The 18,615-nt window shown below is 49.7% G+C and overlaps 3 protein-coding genes across 4 annotated transcripts; all 3 read right to left on the reverse strand.

Moving 5' to 3' along the window:
• Positions 1-8: 8 nt before the first annotated feature.
• Positions 9-4,389, reverse strand: TNNI2 (troponin I2, fast skeletal type). 2 transcript variants are annotated; one of them, XM_042814496.1, is made up of 8 exons: positions 4,319-4,389; positions 2,709-2,738; positions 2,537-2,543; positions 1,878-1,919; positions 1,442-1,570; positions 947-1,036; positions 649-825; positions 9-314 (listed from the first exon to the last, which is right to left on the reverse strand). In XM_042814496.1, the coding sequence occupies exons 2-8, from the start codon at positions 2,714-2,716 to the stop codon at positions 216-218; spliced, it is 552 nt and encodes a 183-aa protein (XP_042670430.1). In that variant the 5' UTR covers positions 2,717-2,738; positions 4,319-4,389; the 3' UTR covers positions 9-215. The 2 variants fall into 2 exon arrangements, with proteins under 2 accessions (XP_042670430.1, XP_042670431.1); XM_042814497.1 differs by lacking the exon at positions 2,537-2,543.
• Positions 4,390-7,084: 2,695 nt separating this feature from the next.
• On the reverse strand, positions 7,085-9,972 carry LOC122158389. Its single transcript, XM_042815061.1, has 4 exons — positions 9,791-9,972; positions 8,889-8,978; positions 8,076-8,248; positions 7,085-7,882 (listed from the first exon to the last, which is right to left on the reverse strand). Exons 1-4 carry the CDS (start codon positions 9,876-9,878, stop codon positions 7,085-7,087), a joined length of 1,149 nt encoding a protein of 382 aa, XP_042670995.1. The 5' UTR covers positions 9,879-9,972.
• A 4,116-nt stretch (positions 9,973-14,088) lies between these two features.
• SYT8 (synaptotagmin 8) lies at positions 14,089-18,064 on the reverse strand. The gene is made up of 9 exons (XM_042814285.1): positions 17,894-18,064; positions 16,591-16,722; positions 16,177-16,331; positions 15,761-15,856; positions 15,400-15,567; positions 15,088-15,255; positions 14,834-14,951; positions 14,588-14,721; positions 14,089-14,502 (listed from the first exon to the last, which is right to left on the reverse strand). The coding sequence occupies exons 2-9, from the start codon at positions 16,703-16,705 to the stop codon at positions 14,269-14,271; spliced, it is 1,188 nt and encodes a 395-aa protein (XP_042670219.1). The 5' UTR covers positions 16,706-16,722; positions 17,894-18,064; the 3' UTR covers positions 14,089-14,268.
• Between the last annotated feature and the right edge of the window lie 551 nt (positions 18,065-18,615).

Below are 18,615 nucleotides of genomic sequence, written 5' to 3' on the forward strand. Positions count from 1 at the left end.
CCACATCGCCCTCTCCCATGAAAGCTTTATTTACACTGCTGCTTCCAGACTGCAGCTCTTCACAAAATCAGAGAAACAGCACCCAGTCAGTGGGTTCAATGCATGGCGAGGACATGTTGAGGTTCAGGGCAGGGAGGTGGCCATGCTCACAGCTGTGGCCATGCTCAGGAGGGGATGGAAGAGGGTGGCAATGGCAAAAGTGGAGAGACCAGTGCTTAGGACTCGCCAGCCTCAAACATCTTCTTCCTGCCCTCCATGCCGGATTTCTCCTCAATGTTCTTCCTCCAGTCACCCACATCACGAAGGTCCTTCTCCTGCAGAAGGGAGAATTGTGCATGAAGAGGTGGACCCATGGGGTAACAACTGACCCAAACAGTGCCCTTTCACCCATCCACCCATGGGAACCTCACCACAAGTGCTCAACATTTCACCTCCCCTGGAAAACTTAGCTAAAGACTCCCAATTCCACCCCTGCTGTGTGTATTTCAAGGCTGGACTCCGTGTTTACAACCACATGGGAGTTGGAGGAGGGAACATGGAGCAGGAAGGACATTACTGACATAAGCTCATGCTCTGCCAGTCTATCCTGCAGAGAGATGTCATCCCCAAAAGTTGGGAGCTTATGCCTTAATGGGAGTGGAATGGTACCTTCTCCGTGTCCTCCTTCTTGACTTGCTTCAGGTTGGCCCGGAGGTCCATGTTGACCTTGTGCTTGGATCCCAGCAGGGCACGCAGCATGGCATCAGCAGACATGCGCACCCGGCGCAGGGGTGGCCTCTTGAACTTGCCCCTCAGGTCAAACAGCTTCTGGTTCAGGTCCTCCAGCTGTAGGGAAGAGAGAAGTGGGCAGAAAGAGCAGAGCATGAGTTTTGTGAGACAGACCATGCACCAGTGAGCAGCATGGAGAGGAATGAAGGATGAGCTGGATGCTCCAGTGGATGCTCACCTCCTTGTTAGTCTTCTGTAGCCTCACCTCTGTGTCATACCTTTCCTCATCCACTGAATCTATCTTGGCATGAAGCTTTTTGCATAGTTCCTGGGAGGAAAAGTAGACAGATGTTGAGTAATAGAGCATGCCATGCAATTCCTCTCTCCTGACCACTTCCTTCTCCTCTGTCTCTGAAAGACTCCTCTACCTCTGTCTCCCAAAGACTAAAAAAGGAGCAAACCACCACTCAATACCAACCAATTCCAGATGATGAAAGGTATTTTGCAACCCAGCTTCTGGTCTTTGAGCAACCACCTTCACACAAATGCTGCCCTCATGTCCTTGTACTGGCATCCATCACCCGACACATCCCAGAAATGCCAATCCCTGTCGCTCCACAGTGAAGGGAGGCTCCCAGGGATGGGAAACAGTCAAGATGGGAAGGACAATCTAAATGCAGCAGTCTGTGGGGTGGAGCCCTATACTTTCTGAAATGGAGAAAGGAGTCTTTACCTGAAGTTCCTGCATGGATCCTGGGAGGGATAGAGGAGGGCAATGCTCCGCCAGGTAGTTTTGTTTTTCCACTTCTTTAGCAGCTGCTTCCTTTTCTATTTCAGTGACAGCAAGCTGGAGCATAGCACTCTGGAAAGCAGCAGGAGGGAGATCAACATGGGTTTTGGGCAAAGGAGAAGAACAGGATGGGCGCTCTCCATGTCCAAAATACCAGCATCTCTGAGCAAAGGGGACTCATGGGGACTTCTGGGAAACTCAGGATGATGCTGACCCCAGCCTCCCCCCACTCCAGAGTCTTGCTGCGTGACCTGGTAAGGTGCAGAAAAGGGTATGGGGAACTCCACATTGTGCATCATGGGCTTTCCCAGGCAGGAAAGTGCCAATGGCTGGATGAGAGATGGTACACACCTTGCCCAGCCCCAGCAGTGCCACGTACCTTCAGGTGCTGCCGCCGGGCAGTGGCTGCCCTCCTCTTTTTCTGCAGCAGGGAAAAATGAGAACAAGGTAAGTTATGATGCATTCCTTCATCTTTTCCTCTTGCCTACACAATCCCACAGCTCATCACACATTTGGTCCCCAAACCAGCTTCATCTTTGTCTAGCTTAGGGATATCATGCACCATTAATCAGAGGAATCTTGCTCAGATTCCTCGAGGACTCCAAGCCCAGGGCTTGTTCTCCTTCTGAAAAGTGCTACCTTATCTCAGAGTGCTTTCCTAGCTGTCCCTGGGTCAGTGCGCTAGTGGGCATCCGATGCACCCATTGTATATCAGCACAATAGGTGGGATTTTTTGCATCCCCGCTGCTGACAAATGAGATGCGGCCCAGGAGTTGTTCGGGCAGCGCTTCCCAGCACCATCTCGTGGCCGGCTAGGGAAGCAGGAAAGAGGGAAAGCATTCAAGTGCCAGCAAAGACCCTTCAAAAGGGAATTTTGCTTGTTCTTCCCTTCTTCTCCAGAAGGCATCAGGAAAGCCAGGTCATGGGACATTCTTTCCTCCCACCACTCCACAACCGCTTTTGCTATAGAGGAACTACAAAGCGAGAACCGATGCTATAAGCTCTGTGAAAGGGAAAAGCCCTTCAGGACACACTTACCTCGTCACTGTGCAGGGGGAGCAGATGGGCGAGGAAAGGAAAGAAGAGAAAGGGGAGAAGAAGGCAGTTAGCATCCTCATTGGAAACAAGCAGAGGAGTATGTATGTAAAAGTTGGCAGCTGAACAAGTTTGAACATCAGCAACATACTGGAGACAGAAAATGGGAACTTACTCAGACATCTTGCTTTAGATGGTTGTGAACCTGCAACAAGAACCAAAATAATTCACAATTATTTGTGCTAGCATTGGCTTTCTTGGGTTTAGGAACAAAGCAAGATTTCCCCAGACACCAAAAAGAGGAACAACAGTTTTGCTTGTATTTCCCAACTTCTTCAAATTTCCATCACAGAGGAAACTGGGCTGCAGTCAGTGGATGAAAGGTAAACATGTGCCAGCTCACAGCCAGACGTGCACTGGGACAAGTGCACGTGGCTGGAAAAAGAGAGATTGTGCCAGTGCTCCCTATAGGCTCGTTTTTAACTTGACTCGACAATATACCACTTTACACAATGAAGTAAGAAGGAGGAAAAAAGCTATTATACGTCTGTTGTTCTTTCGTACAGTCCTCATGGTATAGGCCTGTAGCAAAATCAACACAAATATTTTAGGCTTCAATCTTGTTGTCTACCAAAGAAGGAAAACTGCACTGACACCATCATGGACAAGAATCATCCCAAAGACTGGGGAGGCTTCTGGCATAGGGAACAGAGCCAGGCAGTGACTATAGGTGACAAGGATTGCCAGCACGTGTGTGCATTGCATGGGGCAGGGGAGAAAGGTCAGCACAGATAACGAAGCACGGTGCTGAAAGCTATTGGCAAAGGCATGGAGAGATTTCTCAGGGAAAGGTTCCTTTTGATGCCAATTCTTCCCCATAAATGCAGCTTTACTTATCAGAACAGTGTTTCCTGCTCATACCCACCGATGGGTACAGAGAGAGTACTGACTAAGCCCAAATGAAGCCACTCCCTTATAGAGAAGTGAACTCCCTAATAGACAGCAATCTGCAGACCTGGAGACAAAATGTTAATGGGGGTCATTGCCCAAGGAGGAGGTAAAGGCTGCAGGGCCAAGCTCCCCGAGGAAACCTTATCCTGGAAAATGTGCGGGCACAACACATTGCTGGGAAGAGCGGGGGGAGCAAAAGTGCTTCTAAAAATGGCTGGGGAGCTGCACAAGGAGCTGCAGCTGTCTCCTCAGATGCAGCCAGGCCCCGTGACTCAGGGAGGTTGGTGAGACGCGAGGCAAAAGCCACCACAGGTGGATGAGGAGCAGGAGCTATTTTTGCTGGCGTTCCCATATGCGTGTACCCGCACTGAAAGCGCAAAGAGCATGGGGAAGCAATGCCAGATCGGCCCCATAGCAAGGTATGGTCAGTAACAGGGACTCCAGCCTTTGAATTATGGAAACTCGGGTGCTGGGGAGGAAGGGGCTGCACGCAGCAGGCAGAGGGAGGGGTGCAGATGGAGAGAGCTGAAGTCGCTACAATGGAGGATGCTTTTTCCTACTGAGGAGGAGTTATGGAGATGAAGGCAGAGCGCAAAACCAAGTGAGGATGAAACCAAAGGGAAAAAAGGCAGCTGAGAAAGGCAGAGGGAGTGCTCCCGATGCACAGACCCTCTGACCGGCACAGGACAGAGGTGGATTTATCAGCACCCCCATCTCTCCAAGCAGCTCATCTCACCCAGCATTTACCTCCCCAACATTCAGGTGAGCAAATATGCCTCCCTGCCACCCCAGTAAGAGCAAGCTGGTCAGTAAGAGACATGCATAAGGGCTCACCCGAGTCCGGAGAAGGAAAGAGAGCCCCGCTGGCCGGCCAGGACTGACTGGCAAGCCGCAAGCAGCTGGCCAGGGAAGGAGGTATAAAAGGGCTTCTCGGGTAGCTCAGCAGAAAATCCACCTTCTCTTTAAGGGCATGGAGACCTTCTCAGACCAATAGTGTGCAAGAGTCCCCATGCACCTCCCTTGGCTGGGGCAGGCCAGGCAGCCCCACAGGAAAGGAGCAGCTCTGCCCTTGGGGAGCGCTGGCTGGAAGGAGCCCGCAGCATATGCATCACCCCACCAACATTCAGCCACCAGCAGCACGTAGGAGAGCCATCCCTGAGCAAGCCATTCAGTGCTAGCATCTTCTTTTAACCTCAGTCACCGCACAGGAAAATATTTGCAGCTCCTCCCCATGTAAAATATTTTAACACTAAATGTTAAGTTTTATTAAGAAAAAACAAAACCACTCAAAGATGTGGAGCTGCTGCTGGGTAGCCCCATGCTACCAGCAAGTGAAGCAACCCCAAAGGTGCTGAGGTGCACCCCAGATCCACATACCCACGCCACAAGCGAGAGGCGGATAGAAATGGCACTGGAAATATTCACCAGCCTTATCCACAGCAGATGTAGCATGTGTGTGTAGGGGATCCCATGGAGACAAGAGCCCAAACAGCTCTTGTCCTCCTCCCACAGCCCAGGCGCTCCCTCCCCTGTCAGCCAAAGGGTTTTAAGCTGATTCAGATGTGGCTGTGACAAATTTTTCTCTTGGATGTTACAGATAGCAGCAAACATGCTGCTGCAGACTTCCTGTAGCATCATGCACACAGCACAGCAGATATTGTAAAAGAAGACTAAGAGCTCGAGGTGGGACTGGTGTCCTGTTTGGGCAAGGCTGGGTCTGCTCAGGATTAGCCACGCTGAAATGTTGCGAGCATGATGGTTTGGGTAGTGAAATCACCACAACCCCGCTACATCAGGACTCTTGGTTTCACTTCATGGCTTGTAGATGAGAGGTATCACCCTGCAGATCCTCCTAAGTTGCCTGCCTCTCCCAGTTCAAACCAGTTTCTCAGAAAAATAGAGACTAAAGTACATTCAGAAACAGCAGTCACTTTCAGCAGCCAGGAACAGCATTCACCCACTGATGAGAAATTCAGCCACTTTTCTTTCAGTACCAAATCCATAGGCCACATTTGGCTCTAAAGTTAAACCAACTCTTTATTACCCTTTCCAAAGATCCTCCAGTAATTTTCCCCAGCTCTCTACAGAACTACATGCACTGCTGTCCCACCGAGTCCTCCAGATAGCAGCTCTCCTTTCACTTCATTGCTTCAGGTCAGTGCAGAGTGGGTTGAAGGAACACAAAGAAAAGTCCCATGAGCCAAATGTTGGTTAACAGATTTGTCTGTAAGACACAGGAGTCCTAGAAGGTGAGATGTGGTAATAGGGTGAGTGAAAGGCTGAATCTCTCAGTCTGCGAATAGATTTCCCCGGAGCTGCCTTGCAAAGAGGTTAAACCACAGGGCAGCAGTCCTCCAAAAAAAGAAAGGGGCCCCAGATCTAGAATGAGGAAGAAACCCAGTGAACAGCAGGAAGAAAAAATAAATAAATAAATAAATAAACACAAAGCAATAGTTAACATGAAGAGAAACACATTTCCAAGTGAAGTAATGCAAGTGCTTGAGTGACAAATGAATGAGTTCCTTGCAGAAAAACCCAAGGAGAGCATAAGCAAGCTTCAGGCAAGTCCTTCAGGGAAGACTGTGAGCAGTCAGCTGTCTTAGCTCTGTGAACACAAAACATGAACAAGAGCATTGCATGGGAACCAAGAGTGGACACAGCGTTCAAGTTTGGGTACCTTTCCCATGGAGTAGATGACAAGCCTCCATCCCTTGCTCCCCCTCCCCTCATGCTAGAGCAATGCACCGGGGACACGAGCCACCAATCTCAGAGCACTTCCACCAGCCTGCAAAGCTGCTCAGAAACAAAGGTTCGCACTTACAGGAGGTTCTGCACTGTGTTGCAGAGACACTCAAGTGTGACACTTCTGGACCAGGTTCCTCCAGAGAACCACCACGTGATGGAAGCACTGGGCTCATGGATCCATGCAAGTTGCCCCTCGTAGCCATCTCCCCACCTTTACACTGATTTTCTTCCCTTCAGCATCCTACTAGCACCAAGTGGACAGGGACTATGCAGTGACTAGTCCAACATGACACCAATGTGTACATCTAATTTCCATGGAAGATACTGTTGGAAAAAAAGAAAAAAAAACAAGTCCAGCAGCCCAACAGCAACTGTGCTCACAGTAAAAGCTCAGACAGAACAAATGAGTAATCCAGTGGCTGGCTCCTCTTTCCCAGAAAGAATATGAGACTGGGCACATAGAATTTTAAAATGGCTTGGGTTAAGGACCTTAAAAGATCGTGCAGTTCTAACCCCCTGAGCTGATATGTACTTGCACCCTTAGGAAGAAAAGTTCCTGAGAAAAGTTTTCTTCATCCTGAAGCCCAGGGGATTTCCTTACATTAGGACTGAAAAACCTTCAGCCTCTGCTTAAATGAGTCTTTCTCTCTCTCCCTCTAGTGTGTCCCTAAGAGCTCCCCATGCTGTACTTCTGCCAGTACCAGCCTTTAAGAACTGCTGCAAAGAAAGGCCATCACATATGCATCTTGTCAGCACTGTCCTACAGACCCCACACTGACAGTCATCTCATTTACCCATGAGATGTTGTTAAGGCTATTTTCCTTTTGGCTTTTCTTCTTCAGCCACTATGCCTGCTTAGCTCCATGCCATCTTCCTTGACAGGGAGTGCTTCAAGCATGCTACGTTGACACCGCCAGGCTGCAGGGACATCTCCAAACCCACCAGTAGGTCCTGATGGCACTCTTGAATTTTCAGTGGGTACCGTGCCCTCACAAGTTCATAGGCTGCTAGCAGCCTCATGCTGTGCTTGACCATCAGGTATTGGATGACACAGGTAGGGCCTAAGGAGTAACCATCCCTGCAGTGAATGAGCACACGCTTCCCTTTCTCCATCAAGGCTTCGATGCACTCGTTGATGACCAGGAAGCATGGCTGCCTTATTTCATGAAGACTTCCATGCAGGAAAGCCTGGATGTCAACCCTGAGGCGTGACCAGTTGTGCCTGAATCCTCCCCTCCCACAGGTACAGGGGATGATGCTCAGGCTGTGGTCACTGGGCAGGCTGCTCATGTCAATGCTGTTGATGCCATTTGTGCACAGCGCCCGGCCACTGTAGGCTGCATTGAGGTTCCCCAGGTAGATGTAGTCAGTTATCCGAGCAATTATGGGTCCTGTGAAGGGGAAATGTGCAGATTTTTCTGATTTGGGACCAGGGGACTTTTCACAATGAGAGCTCTTCTTCCAGCTCCCTCTGCTAGATTTCCTGGAGCCAGCACAAGGCAGAGAGCTGTAATCAGGCTCAGAGATCCGTGATGGTGGTGAGAAGAGGGAGAAGAGGCTGGAGAGCTTGGCCTTGGAAGGAGAGCCTGCTGAACAAGTCAGAGGAGAAGGAGATGTGAGACTGGGTCTGAGGGCACAGGAACAGGATGCCATCTGCAAAACAGGAAAGGATGGGTGAGTCAGCAGAAACTCATTTCTCCAGCTGCAGGGGTAAGGAGACATAAGCTGGCATTTAGACTCCAACGCATCAGTGGATACTAGAGACTCCAAAGGCCTTGCACATCATCGTCCCAAACACCCAGCCCATTCCCATGGACGGAAGAACAAATATACATTAAGTGTTCACCTGGACCTGCAGACTGCTCCACCAGCCCCGGAGTGCTGTGTTGTTGGAGCAGCCATCTCCTGCTGATGCTGGCAATAAGGAGCAGTAAGTCCCACCACGCTGAAGGGCAACAGGCACTACATCCCCATGCTTCTCTTCATGGGCCCCACTTACTATCAGGTTTGGACAAGAGGCTGTAGGAATAATACAAGTTAGTATAGGCATACACAAGTACTTAAGTGCTTTCATGAGCAGCAGGAACATCTGCTTCCTGAACCTCAGCCTCCAGTGATGAGAAGCTGTATTCATGAGTGAGGAGCCCTAAGCTCAGATCTCACTTCTCACAAGGACTTCTCCCACTTCCATCACAGGCACGTAACTCAGAATGTGCCTTAGTCCCTAGCCTTGGAAAAGCCAACAGCTAACACCTCTGCCCAACACTGAAGTGATGCCCCGAGCAGCTGGGAGGTGATCCATCCATCATTCCCTTGGGATAGAATTATTGCAGTGACCTGACACCTGATCACAGGCCTTCCTGGATCTGGGCAACTTCACACATTGCTGAAGACCAGAACGAGAGCCAGAACATGTCTGGAGAACAGACTGAGACAGTCGTGTGCTTAAATGAGTACGGTTTCAACACGTCTCTGCTCTCAAAATGTCTTAGGTGGACTGTGCCAAAACAAAGCAGCAGAATACTGTGTTAGGGAAAAAAAAAAGAAGAAAAAAGTGACCATAAGGCTCAGAAAATAAAAAACAGAAAAAAACAGAACTCAAGAAATCTCATTGTATTGAACTCTGGCAGCTATGGAGACCTGCAATGGCCTCACCTACCTCCGCAACACTGAGAAAAAGCCATGGGAGAAGAGAGCTGCAGGGAGGTAGGCCTCTGGAAGGTCTTCTGGATGTTCCTCAGAATCCAGCCTGGTAAGGGGAGAGATGAGCTTAGACTGGAATACAACCCAGCACCCTGCCCCAGTGAGCACCTTTCAAGAACACTGTCCGTACCCAAATGTCAGAGGTGGTTTGGGATGAGTGCAATCATAGCAACACAGTATGGAGACCTTCAGGAATTTTCTTCTGGATTTTGCAAATGCGAACCTGTCCTTTGTCATATCTAGAATAAAGTTCCCCACTGGCTTCTCGTAAAATCAAGGCCAAGTATTTTAACCGAGCTGCCAAAATTGTGGCTCCTGTGCTCTGAATTTTAAGCAAGTGAAGAGAAAAATATTCCCAGTCCAGGTAAGCTCAGAACTTGGCTGAGTCTCCACCTGGGCAAGTAAACTCCATACTCATCTCAGGCAGTGGGAATGGGGATCAAAACATGCAGTTTTCTTCATTCCAAACAAATGCTGAAGGGTTCATGTTTTGAGGTGCCTATGCCTGTTGCCACCAGCCAGCTGGCTCAGACAGGGATGTCTGCAATGTCCACAGTTACAAGCAGGATAATGGAGCCCTGACTCAGTTTCATGCTTGTTTGGAAACCCACCATCTTCCTAGATACCACTCAGAGGATTTCAAATAAAACATGGGTCTGGGTTTTTCGTTGTTTTTTTGTTTTGTTTTGTTTTGTTTTGTTTTTTACAGCTTGAGGCCTCATTTCAAAATAGTTGTTCCCAATTAACTTCAAGGTATCAGATCTGTTCAAACGGAACTCTACGGAGTGACCATTTTGTGTGAAGCTAGCATGGCTGGATAAGAAATCCCCCCTTGTTGGCATGCATGCACTCACCCACCTGAGACACTGTTCTTTTTTGGGGGGCACTTTTTGCCCTGCAGCATAAAAGCCACTGCATCCTCATGCTGCTTCTCCGATGGCTCCATCCTGCTGAGGCCTGAGATACATAAAAATGAGAGGTTTAGGTTTTTCTGTTGGACTGCAATGTTGGGACCAAAGGAGCCTTTCAGAAGCAGGAACAACCTCTTTGCATCCGTTACCAGTCCTGGGTTGTTTGGGGAAGGAGGTTTTCTTCAGCCTGCAGATATGGAAGTGATCCCAAAGTAAAAGGGTCCTGAAGACACCTCCATGTCATGAAACTGATCCAGAAGCAAACTGAATCATGGAATCGTTTGAGCTGGAAGGGATCCTTATAGGCCATCTGGTCCAACTCCCCTGCAATGAACTGGGACACCTACACTAGATCAAATGCACAGAGCCCCATCCTGCCTGAACATGAATGTCTCCAGTGATGGGGCATCCAGCACCTCTCTGGGCAACCCACACCAGAGCCTCACCCTCCTTACTATAAAAAACTTCTTCCTTATACCCATTCTAAATCTCCCCTCTTTTGGTTTGAAACCATTCCCCTTGTCCTATCACAACAGACCCTGCTAAAGGGTTTGTGCCCCTACTTTGTTACAGTCCTCTGAATAAACCCTGCTAAGGCAGGAACAGCAGCAGCCAGATTGCAATGGAAGGGGCAAGAGATAAGAAAAAGAGTAGGAACGGGGGTAGAAGAAGTGGCAGGGAGTAGAACTTTTATTTTAAAATAAGAATTATTTTTTAAATGTTCATTATCTGCAATTGAACAGTGAGTATTTCTGTAACTAGGCTAGAAGGTGATGGCTAACAGAATCCAGATCAGAGCACCTGCAAAGAGTTTAGTTTTATTTATCCATAAATATTTGATGTCCTAGCACTCAGTCTTTTAATTCCCTTGAACATATATCCTCAGAGAAACCACACACAGGGGTCAGCCTATCTGTCCCTTAGAATCTGAGCTCAAAATCTGAGCTCACAGATCCACGAATCGCTTTCTCCAGATGCCCACTTCCCTTGAAGTACAAACTCCGAGTCATGCATGGCGCCGAGAGTGCAGCATCCCGGTTATGGAGGCACCCGGAAGGGAAGGCGATGGGGGAAGGGGCAAGGGATGGGAAAAAGAGAAAGGGATCAGGAAATAGGGAGGACAGGAAGGGGCTCCTTGCCTGTGTGAGAAACAAAGAGGCGCACCGCAGCAGTCCCCTCCTCACTCACCCACAGCTGCAGCACAAAGTCTCCCACGCTCCCTCCGGGACCCCACGCTCTTTCCTCTCCCCCTTCCCAGGGCAGCCACCCCCACACCACGCAGGACCCTGCCCCAGAGCATCCCCCCTAGGCGGGCGTTTTACCATGGGCAGGGACACGCAGCCAACACTGTAGGGCCAGGACCCTCGTTCCCCTCATACGGACCCCTCATCCCTCCCCCAGGGAGCAGCAGCAGCAGGGCAACCTGGGAGACGTAGTTTCAGCGCTAAGCATGGCCCAGAGATGCACGGGGGAGTTAGCCCTCCACCTCCCCTCCACTATGGGGGCACTGACTTCCCAAATCCTGCCTTTCATGTCCCTTGCTCCGAGCCCACCCATCCCACAGGCCCCCGCTGCTTTTCCAGGCAAACAAGCAAACTGTGCTTTGCCTCCAGGTTTCAAGCCAGAAGGCATCCTGCTCTCAGTAGTTTGTTTCCCTTTCTCTCTCTCTGCAACCACATTAAAAATATTCCTTAAAAGAAAAAGCTGCAATTGGCATAAGATCCTGCAAGTCCTGGAGCTGAGAAGTTTTAAAAAAGAAACATGTCGCACGGCAAAGTTTCACAATAAAATGGTGAGATAAATATTCATTAACTAGCATCATTATAAAACAGGCAGGCTCATTCCTTGTGAGGGAAGCTTAGATAGTCTCCAGTGCTCAAAAATTGTGAGACTAGCCAAAAAATCTGAGCTGGAGGAGAGCCAGTGCATAGCCAGGCTGAACGATGACAGCCCATAATCATTTTTGTCTCACAGCAGACAAATGGTGACAAGCATGTGTAATGCTCAGCATTAGCCTGATACCGATTTCCAGGCTGATTTCTTGAAGTACAAGAACTTGAACAGATAGTCATAAAATCACCAAATGAGGGAATAATTATCTTTGAGAGAGTCTCCTTGATGTCACCTGCCACAGCCCCAAGTAGGGCCACCATCAGGGCTGGATCCAAAGCTAGGTCCTGCTCAGAACCACATGGTAAGAACTTCTTCAGGCATGGAGATTCCCACCCAATGTCTGACCACCCTCAGGATTATTTCCCTCTTCTCCTTCATACCAATTGCATTTCTCTTGACATGCCCAAGGCTTATTGCTGCTTGCTGGTCAACAGTGTTCAACAGACTCTTCTTGCTGCATGTTGCTCTACTTTGAGGCAATTTGGTGAGTCTTTGTTTCCTCTGCCAGAAACCAGCCGAAATTACAGAGTTTTGTGCAGGGTCTGGGAGTTCTCATTGCACCACATGGTATGGTCTGCAAGGAGGAGACCCAGGCATGCACCACAGCAACAGGCTTTTCTCTCCTACACAAGCCCCTGTTTCTAAAGGAAGGATACCTGGATAAAGAGGCAGAGCTCTAACTGAGACAACCGAGGACACAGAGACTCAGATCATTCAACATGTACCTGCCCTGCCCTCTAGATGAAGATGTGGGAATCCAGCACAGGCACACGTTGAGATTTCACCTTCAACTAACATCGCTTTCTTTTATCTTCCACTGCAGCATTTTCCTCTTCCTCCAGAAGTGCATTTCCATGGTCAGTCCTCCAAGAGCATAAGGAAGCCATTTGGGCAAGAGACACAACAGCGACAAGGGGACAACCAACCAGCCTTGCTAAGGCCATGGGGACATGCTGATGGAGAGCCAAGACGAACCCAGCCTTTCTACCCACCAGTCTTAGCACAAGATGGAGCCATCCCCCTTCCTATGAATAGGCTTCCGTGTGAGCTGTGCTCAAGAGTAAAATAAGTTACAATCCCCTCACCCTTTCCTCTTGAGGGAGCAGATCAGCAGGTGGATTTATGCCTCAGTGAGGCTCATCTGGGGCAATAGTACACCTGCCCTGATGAGCACTTACTGGTTGGGTCCCCAGCTGCCCCCAGAATTCTCACACAGCAGCTTTCCCTTCTGCATCACCCCCTCCAGTTTGATTTAAGGTTGGAGGCTTTAACTCCTTCAGCATCCTTCTGTAAGTATTTCTCAGGTGACTGATTTCCTCCTCCGTTTCATTAGGGGCACCCAGCTCATGCTGTTCTCCCAGCAGAAGCCACACTCCACTTGTCACAGCTATCCCCAAACAGCTCTGTAATTTCTCCCCCCATCACAGCAAAGGCAAAGCCCAGGGGACATTTATTAAGAAACAGACACAGTAGCTTTTTATAGTTAAGCTTGGGTCATTAATCTCTATCAAGAGCTTTCATAATCTTCCTCAGGCTCACCGTATTTGTTTAACTCTCTGATAGTCACTGCATGGGTCTTGGGATAATTGCAGATTAACTGCTTTTCAATATTAATGGCTCTTCATTAATGCTTTGAGCTCTCCCTACTCCAGAGCCTGCAGCTTCCTACAGGCTGCCTGGTGCAAATTACTTCCCTTTTGTAGTTTGAGGCCAAGTACAGTGAAACAAGCCCAAATCTTTGTGCTATGGCTGTTTGTTTAACAAAGGAAGAAGGCTTTTCCAGGTGTATTTTGGAGTAAGAGCAATTTCTTTGCCAGGAACAGAGTGGGGTCAGGCAGTGTCTGTGCCAATCTGGCTTAAGTCTTCTCAACTGAATTAAAATTCTCTTAAGAGCAATCCCCTTCTTTGTCAGCTCATTGAAATACTAATTCAGGGAGCTGGGAGGCTCCTGAGGCTGCAGACAATGCAGAAGATCCACCTCAGAACAGGAGGGATTTTTAGTTACCCACCTTAAGGCACCCCGAGGAGGATGTGAGGGCACAAGCAGCACCTAGACTACATGAAACCCACAGAGAACTGACAAGACGGCTGCAACTCAGCCTTAATAAGCATAGCATTCACAAGGTGGTTTCCTAAGAGGGTGGGTCAAGAACTGGGATGGGCTGCCCAAGGAAGTGGTGCAGTTTCCCACACCTGGAGATATTTAAGAGATTTATGGACTAAGGGACATGGTTTGGTGGTGGGACCTATTAGGTCCAGCTGATGGTTGGAATTGGTGATCCTGAATGCCTTTTCCAACCTGTGATTCTATAGTAATAATCTTCTATTCAAAAAATATCAAAGGACACAATGTTTTTCCATAAGCTTAAAGCTCTCTGTATTTATCCCCCAGCTGCGAGTGGCTGACACAAGCCAGTTCTGCATCCAGAACCCCCTCCAGCATCACCCAGGTGCAGAGCTGCATCCAGACACCTCTGAAAACCTTCATCCTGCCCAGTGATGAGTGAGCAAGGGTGCCAGAGCTGCCTCTCGCTATCTGGTGGTCAGAGGCAGCTTGAGGTGGGACTTCAACCCCAGAGCCTTGTCCACCACATCGGGGGGCTGCAGGCTGTGCCACTGGGCGAGGGGACGCCGTGGGTTGGACAGCATGTCAGACCAGTGCTGCAGCTGGTTACCAGTGGCCCGACAGCCCAGGAAGAGTTTGCCGATGGGCTCATTCTTGGTCACTTTGTCATAGTCCCAGACGGAGATGACCACATCCACGTTCTGGTGGGGACACAGGAAAAGCTGTCAGTCGCACCTTCATCAGAGCAGAGGCCTGCTCAGCCTTGGGCACTGAAGAGAAACCCACCTGAATCTGATTGAAAGGCACCTCAAAGACAAATGCCTCATTGAAATAAGGGCTCAAAGTATTTTTCTTCACACTCGTCTTCTTCTTCTTCCACTTCTTCTTGTTCAAGATGAGATGCACCTTGACAAAAGGATCTGAGGAGAGAATGGACATGGCTCCACACCAAGAGTCCTTGAGGTTTTACAGGTCTTGGTGCTATCAGTAGCACCAGGTAGAGAGATGTGAGTGCAAGCAGACCCTGCCTACCTGAGAGCCCATGGGAGTCCATCCGCTTCAGCTTCTTGGCCTCAAGGATGAGCACTGTCAGCTTGCCAGTGCTGGGGACATAGCGCAGTGAGAAGCAGATCTCACCCAGCCGCTCTTGCTGATAGAGAGAGGGGTCAGTGAGCTGGGGGCTCTCAAGGCGAAGGATACCCACTGCTTTCTCTCACTGTGGAGTGGTGGAAAGAAAAGCAGCACCACATCTCACCCCATGATGTGTCCCACCTGCTAGGACCAACCTCCACTTTGCTGGCCACCACTAGGTCGCTCCACTGCTCGATGATGTGCTGCAAGCTGACACTGGCCAGGGGCAGGCGGACCTCGCCAATGATGTCATGCTTGGCAAAGCGGTTGAAGTCGAAGATCTGCATCACCAGCGTGGCCTCGGACACCTCTGCCTGGGGCACCTGCAGGGAAAAACCCAGCAACCCAACCTCACTCCCTGTCACATGCAATGGTGGGACAGACACAACAGCAGGTCTTTCTGTTGCTTTCCCACCCTGGTAGCAAAGGAATCCTCAAGGTAATCAGCAGCAGCTGTTGCTTCCTACCTGGAAAGAGAAGCTCTCGTTGAAGACAGGGTTCAGAGTCTTGCGGTAAACTTTGGTCTCATACTTCTTTCTCATATCTGATGTCAGGTAGACAATAGCGTAGGGATCAGATGTGCCACCACTGTCCATGGCCTTCAGATCAGCTGCCTGCTTCACACCAACTTTCAGCTTAAAAGGAACAATGTGTGAGGTCATTGTGCGGAGGATAGTGACAGGTGACAAGCAAGCAAGTGCAGCAAGGAGGATGTCATCCCACTACATCAGTATGCCAGCTGGGTGCAGAGGTGCACCCGGTATGGATGCCTGGGTCCTGCTGGACACCAAAGGATTCTGCCAGAGCACAGCCTTGCAGCAGCCTCACCTCCTGTGCACGGAAATTGTACTCCAGAGAATACTGAAGCCTTCCTCTTCCTGTCTCCTCTGGGCCCTGCTCCAGGGCCTCCATCTCAGGTTGCACCTATGGCAAAGAGCAACACAACCCTCAGAACAAGGTTCCAGAGCTTTATGTTTCCCCATACTAAGTGGCATGGATGGGACACCCAGGTCTGAAAGCCCATGGTGACAAAGTTCACATTCCTGCTCTCCATCCTGGCATGATGCATCGTATGGATCAATTTGCTCTAAAATCACATTTAAAAGAGCCTCCCCCACAATCCCAGCCCAATTGTACACCCACAAGCAGTCCCACCACTCTGGGCATGTCGTGGGGAGATGGGCATCACAGAGCAAACCTCCCTGCTAGGAGAGCTGCAGGGGACAGGAGAAAGCAGAACGCACAAGGCTAGCTGTGGTGGAGCCACTGAAGGTGAGCAAGCCAATTTTCTCCTTTTTCTTGGGCTTCTTCTTGCCACAGCAGCACCTGATGATGCAGATGAGGAAGAGGAGGAGAACAGCCACTGCCACTGCCATAACAATGAGTGCCCATCTGGGTACTGGTGCAATGAAGTAAACAGAAGAGTTAAAACCAAACAAAACCACACAAAGTGCATTTACAATGCCCTCCTCGTGTTTCGGCATTACAAAGATGTGTTTTGGGGCTTGAGGTTAAAATCCTGGAGAAGATCACTAGGATCACCAAATCCAACTGCAGTCCAACCCTGTCATTCTCACTGAACTATGCCCCTCAGTGCCACATCTACCCATTTCTTGAATACTTTCCAAAGAAAAAGGGGCAAGCCCAGCTGTACTCACATGGGATGTGGCTGACAAAGCCATCAAGGAAGCCTGGTGGAGCTGTGGTGGTAACCACTGCACTAGCAGGGGGTGGGGAGGCCGTAGCCCAGCCGTTCCTCTGTGACTTGGCCATGGCAGAGTGCAAGTGACCTGAGGACACAAACAAAATGAACAGGGGTGGGGATTTCATATGCAGAAGTTCACATGCTGCAAGTAGCACAGAGTTCTAATGAGAGTAAACACAATTAAAATGTTAAGATAAAGCCCAGAGTAAGCATTTAGGGCTCGGCTGCATAGGAAATGAAGTGTGAAACGGAGTGGAGCAGTTCCCGCGGGCAAGGCGGGCTCTGCTCAAGCAGTCTTTTCATTTAATCCCCATCCCCTCTCAGCAGCCAATTCCTGATGACATATAGCCTCTCCTTCTCTCCTTCCCCTCTTACAGGCTCAGGCTCGGCTCTATCACCCCAGCCAGGCTGTTGCCCACATGCCAGGTGGCAGCAATGCCACCACACTGGTTCACAAACTGAGCCAGTCTGACTTGTGCACATGGTGAGGACCAAGCAGAAACTTCAGTTTGTTCAACTGGATGCTGAAGCCAGCCAGAGGATATCTCACACTAGGAAGATTCAAAGGGACTAGAAAACACCCCCAATAGGCTCCTGGAGGACAGCCTCTATCAAACCTCAGCCCAGGGCACTCCTCCCAGTGCTGTGATGAGGGCCAGCAGGTATGCAAGTATTTACCTTGGCCACACCAGCACTGTGAGGCTCCTCATACAGAGATGATCTTTAATTTTTTAACGAGGCTTTGCTGTCTGTAACTGCAGGGGTAAAGAGTTGCTCTCTATCTCCACTGGGGCAGCGGGATGCGGGACATACTACCTGCACAGAGTCATCTATATGGGACATCAGTGCCATCAGGGATGCAATTTCAGCTCATAGACTTCCCACTCGGTTTTTATGGCTAGAACCTCCTGTTCCTCCACACAGAAATCAGCAGCCTGGTGACAGACCTGTGCTATTCAGGAGGCTCCAGGCTCAAGCTTCAGATTGTGACAGCGGGTGGACATAGCAGCAGCGGCAAGCAGGTGCCCATACAGCACAAATTCAGATGTTTCATCATGCTTTTTCCACCAGACCCTAAAGGACTATCCTTCCATCAGCCCTCATTAAAAGGAGAAGTTCATCCTAGCTCTGGGGTGTGACCCAAGCTACTGTTCTGGGGCAATAGAGACATGGTCTGGGAACATCGAGTATCCTGGCTTCTGCAAAAGGTCTTAGAGAGCCCTGCCCTTCTCCCCTAAACCCAAAACCAGACTTACCACTGTGTTGTTTCCAACCTCAGTCTCCTTTCCTCTCTGCTTGGTCTCCTGCTCCAGCCACAGTGCATGGTAGGAACATGCTGGGGACAAGAGAGGTCCCTGCCAGGAATAGAGCTATAGGCACAAAAAAGACATTGGCTTTCCCATGCACAGTGCAACCCAAACTGGAAAGTCTGCTTTGCCAACCCAGGAACCTGTGGGCCCCGCCTTCCTGCTGACCCACGCTGTGCTCACGCAGGCAAAAAGTCAGCAGGGAACTCCCAGCCTAAGCAGGAAGAAAAACCTGTGCTCCTGGCTGAAGAAAACTGCCCTGGAAAAATTCAGTTCTCCAAGATATCCCAGTGTAAGTGCTAGGATATGCACAGCACGTGGCTCTGTGAACTTAGCACAAGGGGTAAGTACACAGTCAGAGTGATTTCAGCAGCATCCCCATCTCATATTTATTCTTACACATTTCTTCCCTTGTGTTCCTGCTGCATGGAGGAAAAAGAGGTGGTGTGGGGATATTTAGACACCAAAAATTCAGCACTTAAGAGGGCAAGAGGCACTGGCACAGGCTGCCCAGAGAAACTGTGGATGTTCCATCCCTGGAGGGGCTCAAAGCCAGGCTGGATGGGGCCCTGGGCAGCCTGAGCTGGTGGGGGGCAGCCCTGCCCAAGGCAGGGAACTGGGTGGGCTGTAAGATCCCTTCCGATCCAAGCCATTCTGTGATTCTACAATAC

The sequence above is a fragment of the Centrocercus urophasianus genome, unplaced genomic scaffold (assembly GCF_019232065.1).
Source record: "Centrocercus urophasianus isolate 14NV4802_14NV808 unplaced genomic scaffold, USGS_Curo_1.0 seq_14, whole genome shotgun sequence".
Taxonomy (NCBI): Eukaryota; Metazoa; Chordata; class Aves; order Galliformes; family Phasianidae; genus Centrocercus; species Centrocercus urophasianus.

Bases quoted from the DNA above. Each gene is read 5' to 3' on its own strand.
- TNNI2 (XM_042814496.1), bottom strand. The intron at 826-946 runs GTGAGCATCCAC...TCTTCCCTACAG, and splicing joins TACAGAAGACTAACAAGGAG to CTGGAGGACCTGAACCAGAA. The intron at 315-648 runs GTACCATTCCAC...TCCCTTCTGCAG, and splicing joins AGAAGGAGGACACGGAGAAG to GAGAAGGACCTTCGTGATGT.
- LOC122158389 (XM_042815061.1), bottom strand. From the start codon at position 9,878: ATGGAGCCATCGGAGAAGCAGCATGAGGATGCAGTGGCTTTTATGCTG. The intron at 8,979-9,790 runs GTGGGTGAGTGC...TCCCCTTACCAG, and splicing joins AAAAAAGAACAGTGTCTCAG to GCTGGATTCTGAGGAACATC. The intron at 8,249-8,888 runs GTAGGTGAGGCC...TTATTCCTACAG, and splicing joins TTTTTCTCAGTGTTGCGGAG to CCTCTTGTCCAAACCTGATA.
- SYT8 (XM_042814285.1), bottom strand. From the start codon at position 16,705: ATGGCCAAGTCACAGAGGAACGGCTGGGCTACGGCCTCCCCACCCCCT. The intron at 16,332-16,590 runs GTGAGTACAGCT...TCATTGCACCAG, and splicing joins CTTTGTCAGCCACATCCCAT to TACCCAGATGGGCACTCATT. The intron at 15,256-15,399 runs GTAGGAAGCAAC...TTTTCCCTGCAG, and splicing joins ACGAGAGCTTCTCTTTCCAG to GTGCCCCAGGCAGAGGTGTC.